Below are 6,925 nucleotides of genomic sequence, written 5' to 3'. Positions count from 1 at the left end.
AAGCGAACCACTTATTAAATTCAATGGGCCAGGATTTATCCTTGGTTTCGTGGGGAACTTGTATCCTTTTCGGTTGTCAAAGCCGGTATATTGGCGCAGAAGTATTGAGTCGCCGTGACCTTCCTTTCCTTGATTTAGTGGTGTCTTGAGTCTCGACTCTGTTGTAATGGCAAGAGATAGGAAGTGCAGATCATCCCCGGTTGGTATCCCAGCCTCTCGGTGGACCCTGAAATAAGATTCGACCTGGGAAGTGAAGCTTGGATATTAATGAAAAGATGGAAATTTTGGAAGGACGATCTTACTCTCGATGTTAGATAAACGTCACGACTCACGGGATTATGGAGAGAGCAGCAGTGGTAAAAAAACAAAAAAAATAGTAAAAAAACCAAGCCCACACGGTTGATGTGTTTGTGAATCCGAATTGAACCCCATTGACAAATTCGTGGAAGAAGCGAAGGGAAATGTACAGAGTATTACCAAGTCAAAGAAACACATTCCCACTTTTCTTTGCCAGCGAAGCATGAAAACAACTATTCGGAAACTTGGTTTTGGATGACGGGTGCGAGGTAAATCGTCACTATGATTTACACTCTTCTCTGTACGGCGGACGGATATCGATGAACAAGAGCAGCATCTGTGTAACCATGACTTGTAAGGGTAAGGGTATTAGTTTAAGGATGCAAGATGCAAAAGTGTGCTCAGTAAGAGGGTGCGTGGGTGATCGAAAAAGTATGAAATTGAACATGGACGATCTGGGGAGAGCACCCATACCACCCATACCACCCATACCACCAATATCATTGACATCAGCCACACAGTCCGTGATGTCAGAAAGAACGGAATGGATGTGCCACGCCACGCCACATCTGCTTTCGCTCTTGCCTGCATTGCCCTTTCCCTTTCCCTTTCCCTTGCAAACCCAACCTTGGATTTCTTTTTCACTCTCTTCCTGGTCAGCAAATGCGGAGAAATTTACTAACGATTTCTTGGAATTGGACATGTACCCAAGGCGCATGCATCAGTATCAGCATCAGCATCAGTATCTGCAAGCGAGTGAGAGTTGGACAGCATCTCTCTCCAAAATCCCGTCTGGGTGTGTGTACAAGGAAAAGCATGTTTCCAGCCATCTTATATAGAATTCGTGGCTGGTATCCTCCACTTCTGAGCATGCTACTGGCTCTCGACAATGAATGAAGTAAAGATGCATTAACTAGTACAATCAAAACGGCAACGTACATTTGCGAGTTCACAAATCGGTGAGCGTTTCCAAGCTTTGGGGGAAAAGACATGGCCAGCGTAGACGGACTTGTTGGCAACATGACCCTCGCAAAGTATAATCTTTGCTGGTGTTGGACACAGAACGTTCCCAAAAGGGCAGTAGATGTAGGCATTGGGATTTAAATTTGGATTTGCATTTGGATTTGCATTTGGATTTGCATTTGGATTTGCATTTGGATTTGCATTTGGATTTGAATTTGCATTTGCATTTATTAATATGGAATCATTACGATTGGCATACTTGGGACGAAGTGAGTGAAATTAGATGGTGGTTGCACAGCTTCCATTGGTAATTACATTTTGATATATCCAAACCGTCTGCGATGGATGTGTACGCTGTGCCCAGGGAGGGATCTTGTCAAAGCGAATCCATTCGCCCTGCCTGCCGACGGAGCATATTGCCTTTTATCCACGATGCTAACGAGAAAGGGATTAGATTTGCCTCATTAACTCAATTGTGAATTAGTCCATTGGGTGGTGGAGAGAGCTAAAAATCACACCCAGCCGTGCCAGCTTGGAAGCTCTAGCAGACTGATGGCAAATTGGGTACCTTACCTTAGCTTGATTTTAATGTTCGTTTTCATGGATCTGGATGTCCCTTTCGTCACTCTTTCCCATCTCAGCAGGAACGGAGGGAAAGAAAGGAAAGAAAGAAAAAAAATCAAGCTTCGCGCAATCGTGTTGGTCAAGGCTCAATCAAGACTCACTCTGACTTCACACCTCACTTCTGTTTTCATGGTCCTTCCCCGTGTGTTAAGATTTATAATAAGATTCACTTCCACCCCCAAACTGACTTTCAATCCAGTTCACTTTCTACACACAAAGCGAAAACCTTCCTGCGTCTTCCTATCCACTTTCGTCCCATACCCTTCTCCATATCCATCTTCAAAGCAAAGATAAATAACTTCTAATCACCACCTCCACGTCCACATCTTTTCGAAAGACCAGCACCTCTCTTCAATCTCAACATTCCATAATACAAGCTACAATTTACGAAGTATACTTCTCCAAAACTAAATAATCAACATGAAGGCCTCAGTTATCCTCGCCATCAGCGCTTTCGCAGCTGCTTCTGTCGCTCAATCCCTCTCTGACCTCCCACCATGTGGTGTAAGTATTTGATTCCATTCACGACATGTTCATGTCGGCGCCATCAAAGGGCATGCGACTTTCATCTCTTCGATGTCCAATGACTAATCATCTTTCTTCAATAGCAAACCTGTATCAGCAACATGCTTGCTAAATCTGAAGAACTTGGATGCTCTGCCCCTGATGCCGCCTGTCTTTGCACCAAGCCAGACTTTGGCTATGGTATCCGTGATTGCTCCAATGCCGCATGTGGTGCTGAAGCTGCCGTTTCTGTCATCTCCTACGGCCAAAGCTACTGCGCAGGTATGATCTCCACGATTTCACGTTTCACTTTGGTCTTATTCTAACACTCAATAGCTGTCTCTACTACTAGTTCCGCCGAGTCATCTACCTTGGCTACTTCCACCGCCTCTGCTTCTGGAAGTGGTTCAGCTGAGTCTTCTACTGAGTCTTCTGTAAGTCTTAATTCATTCATTCTTTCTTTCTAAGGCATGACGTCAATTTCTATGTGCGGGGTTTTGGGTGGTTATTCCCCGATACGCCCAACGACAAAGAAAATTGCGCATTCGGTCATAGATTGATTTCAACAATGGCATTGTTGTCAAGTGAATTGGAATAGTCACTAACAAAATTCAATAGGCTGCTGCAAGCTCTTCCGCCATCACCACCTCTGCTCTCCTTGCAACCGTTACCTCTGGATCTGAGACCATCACAACCACCATTGGCTCTACTACAATTTACGGTTCCGGCGGTATTGCTGTTGTATCCTCTACTCCAATCTCTACCTCTGCCATCGTCTCCACCATTACCAGTGATGATTCTACCTTCGAGTCTACTGTTGGATCTTCCACCATTTACAGCACCCCAAGCCCAACTGACAGCGGTGTATCATCTGCCATCACCACCTCTGCTATCGTCTCCACCGTCACCAGTGATTCCTCCACCTTTGAGACCACTGTAGGATCCACCACCATCTCTGGTATTGGAGCCATTACCAGCATTTCTTCCGAGGCTGCTTCCTCCGCTTCTGCTATCTCATCCAGTGCCGGATCTGCTATCTCTTCCCTCGAATCTTCCGCTTCATCTGCTGCCTCTAGCTTGGCTTCAGGTGCTTCCAGCGTGGCTTCATCTGCCACCAGCAGAGTCTCTTCCGCCACCTCTGCCGCTGGTAGCGCTGCCGCATCTGAAACCTCATCCGCCATGGGTTCCCTCCCAACTGGTGCTACTGGTTTGATGGCCGCTGCTGGTCTCGCTGCTCTTCTTTTGTAAACAACTTCATGAGGCCCATTTCCCTATCTTTTTGATATGGCAATGCTTCTGAAGGTGAATATAATGGAATTTGAGTGTAGTTGGACTCGCAACGATACCCTTCTCTTATTTTTCGATTCTTGATCATACTATTTTACAATTTCTTTCTTTAACTTTTGACGACTTTCACGATGGATGGTATGGGGACATTTCATGATAGGTATGGATGGGATTTCTGGTCATACATATCATATGAAGCTATGCACATGACGCCATAGACATGGTAATAACAATTGGGGATAATCCGCGGATGTTAATGGAAATTTAAGGGTGGATAAATGAAAACATGGCATGGTATGGATGGGCATGTGGTTGCATGGATGAACAGGCAAATAGTACTCATTCTGCTTTCAAGCATGATTGATGATGCGAATTATGAACTGTAATAAATAGTACAAAATGATGGTTAATACTATTAAAAGTTTTTATTTGATATCTTTTTGTGGTGTGATGAAACAATTTTCATATGGTGGTGAGGATAAATGAATCGACAAATTGACAAGCCGTTTTTATCTTTAACAGTACTACTCCTTTAGATGGCATTGTTGACAACCGAGCTGAGCCACCCCGATTATCTATGTAATATTCATTCATTCAAGTGTGAATGATTCGCGTTCGCGTTCCCGCTTAGCTTGGCTTGGCTCGGATGGAATTGAATTGAAAGAAAGAAAGAAAGAAAGAAAGAAAGAAAGAAAGAAAGAAGGGAGGTAAAGGTAAATAGATTATAATGATTTGTCTATATTTGGTAGTTTGATCTGGTTTGTTTGGCGTTGGGTATGCGGCTGGCTGGTAGGTTGGTAGGTAAGTTGGTAGGGAGGGGATGCTGTATCATGTGAGAGGTGAGAGGTGAGATTGTGGGGGAGGGGGGTAAAGGGAATGACGTATGTTTGTTGTGGGTGATATGATATGTATAATAGAGAGAGAGAGACTGTGGGGTGGGGGTGTATGGGGTGATTTTGAACTGTCGGTATGTGGGTATGCTGGAGCTGTTGGTGTATATATATATACATATATATACATATACACATACACATGGAGAGAGAAAGAGAGAGAGATTAGCATGTCAAATTGGTCTTTTACTCAAAGAGAATGGAATGGAATGGAGATGTACTGTGAACCGTGAACCGTGAACTGTGAACTGTGAAGCTTGAAATTGAGATCAAGAGTCGGAGTAAGGTGAAAAAGGAGGAACGCGGGAGAAGCCTGTGGTGTGGGGATCTGAAAGACGGAGGAGCCATAGACGATAATTTGATAGAGAGGAATTTGGATTCAGACCGTGGAGTGAGTGTAAGTAAACGCACACTCGGATTTTATACGCGAGTAGGAAAATTAGCATCGAAATATGTTACAAGCACACAATCGAAATCAAAAGGAGGGGAAGGAAAGGATAGTTGAAAAAGGTCGCAAGAGAATGGGCTGTATTCAATGCCAGCGTCGGGATGAGATGGTAATTGAGTGAGGGATATCGATAAGCAGTATTGTTATATCTTTGGCTCTCAGCTACCTCATATACAGTAGGATTTTGATCTGTTTCTGATGTATTGGCCACCTATTGACTACCTTATGCGTAGGCCTCAACGAACTCTCAAGGAATCATTAGCGAACCCCGAGCAAATCCCCAGCAGACCCCCAGCAGACCTTGGACAACCTCTCGTCTACTCTACCCCAACCCCCATATGAGTATCAATCGAAGTTATCCGAGTAAAGTCGATTCATCCAAATTCTCAGCAACATCCTGTTCTGAGTTCTCGGCCTCTCCATCACTCATAACGATCTTGCGCTTGGCTCTCTTGCTCTTCCTCAATACAAAATTGTTATATCTTGATCTGCATCCTCTTCATCTTCCCAGACAAGCTTTGAACTCTTGTTACTACATGCCCCACCCGACTTCTCAGTTGTATTCTGCTGCTTATTTTCTTTCTGTTGAGATTGATACATAGCATAGCTTGCTAATTTCCATATATGCTCGAGTGATTACCGTTTCATTCTAGCCCTGTATCATTGTCTTCAGATCTTCCTCACCCTCTTCGAAAGCTTTCGTCACATAACCAACCCATTTCCTACTCCACTCTATATGGTTCGTACGCTTGAATCTAAGAAAACCCCCATTCTCTGTGTTGAACCATAGACGATCTGTTTGATCCTCCGGCATAGAAACATCCACTCTTGCTTTTTTGAACTGTGGCGGTCCAGCTCGGGTTTTCGATGACTTTGCTATTGTGGCACCACCTTCTTTCTCGTCGAGTAGTCTATACCACATCGCCGTTAACATCTCATATTCAATCTATATTATGTAGGGATGAGTGACTTACTGGTGTAGAAGCGCAATGGTTCCTCAGCCATGATCAAGGTATCCAATAAATAGCCCAACAATATAAGGTTTTGAATGTGCAAAAGCAATTAGAACTCTCAAAATAGTTCAATATTTCCAATCAAATTCAACATCTCAAATGATTTGAATGTTCTAAATGGTTTGAAGATTTGACAATCCCCGACTGCAGTTCGTACTATTAGACACCCCGGGACCCATGATCTTAAACGCCTCTGCGATAACTTCTTGTCGTGCTTGTAGAACGTCCGTTGTCAACCCGTATTGGTTATATGGAACGGATAGCCATCTCAGTTTTATAGATGATAGATGTTGCTTATTTGATTAGGAAGTGGAAAGAAGATAAGTATTACCAAATATAGTATTTACTCAAACATTGATGAGATGTATGTGAGGAACAGAGAGAAAAGGAGAGAGATTGAAAAAGATACAAGAAAGATGTATTTGGAGAAATGAGATGTAAGTGAGAAGTCCATCTCAATAATCTAGGCAGTAGGTCGTCGCCCCACATCAACTTTTGTAAGTGAAGCCTCAAAATGAGAGAGAGCCTCTGTCCAGCTACGAAGTAAATCCTAGATTACATGATGACTTGAACATAAGTGAGAATTACCACCATCATATCTGTAGCTTAATTTAGCCGCGTGATATTTTGGAGGAATGCTCGTTATGACAGTAATGTTTACCACCTCGACTTTTGACTGCTTGTCACATATATATTATTGGAATAATATTATACACGAACCACAACAAGCACTCACACCATAAAGAACTCGTATATCCTAGGATATTCGCTATTAAAATATGCGAAATCTAGAAGTGCATTTGAGAGAGTAAGAAGTATGAATAAGGAACATAAGGAAATAAAAAAAAGTATTTTTTTCCTGGAGAGGAAAATATAAAACAAAGGATTCAATATTGCTA

At 43.0% G+C, this 6,925-nt stretch overlaps 1 protein-coding gene across 2 annotated transcripts; it reads left to right on the top strand.

The window, feature by feature from the left end:
• The first annotated feature begins 1,900 nt into the window (after positions 1–1,900).
• Positions 1,901–4,072, top strand: BCIN_04g06730 (hypothetical protein). 2 transcript variants are annotated; one of them, XM_024692743.1, is made up of 5 exons: positions 1,901–2,026; positions 2,084–2,388; positions 2,493–2,670; positions 2,725–2,822; positions 3,007–4,072. In XM_024692743.1, the coding sequence occupies exons 2-5, from the start codon at positions 2,305–2,307 to the stop codon at positions 3,634–3,636; spliced, it is 990 nt and encodes a 329-aa protein (XP_024548524.1). In that variant the 5' UTR covers positions 1,901–2,026; positions 2,084–2,304; the 3' UTR covers positions 3,637–4,072. The 2 variants fall into 2 exon arrangements, with proteins under 2 accessions (XP_024548524.1, XP_001549293.1); XM_001549243.2 differs by having other exon boundaries at positions 1,901–2,388.
• The last annotated feature ends 2,853 nt before the right edge of the window (positions 4,073–6,925 follow it).

Source organism: Botrytis cinerea, chromosome 4 (assembly GCF_000143535.2).
Source record: "Botrytis cinerea B05.10 chromosome 4, complete sequence".
Classification (NCBI taxonomy): domain Eukaryota; kingdom Fungi; phylum Ascomycota; class Leotiomycetes; order Helotiales; family Sclerotiniaceae; genus Botrytis; species Botrytis cinerea.
This window is presented reverse-complemented; position numbering and strand designations above follow the sequence as displayed.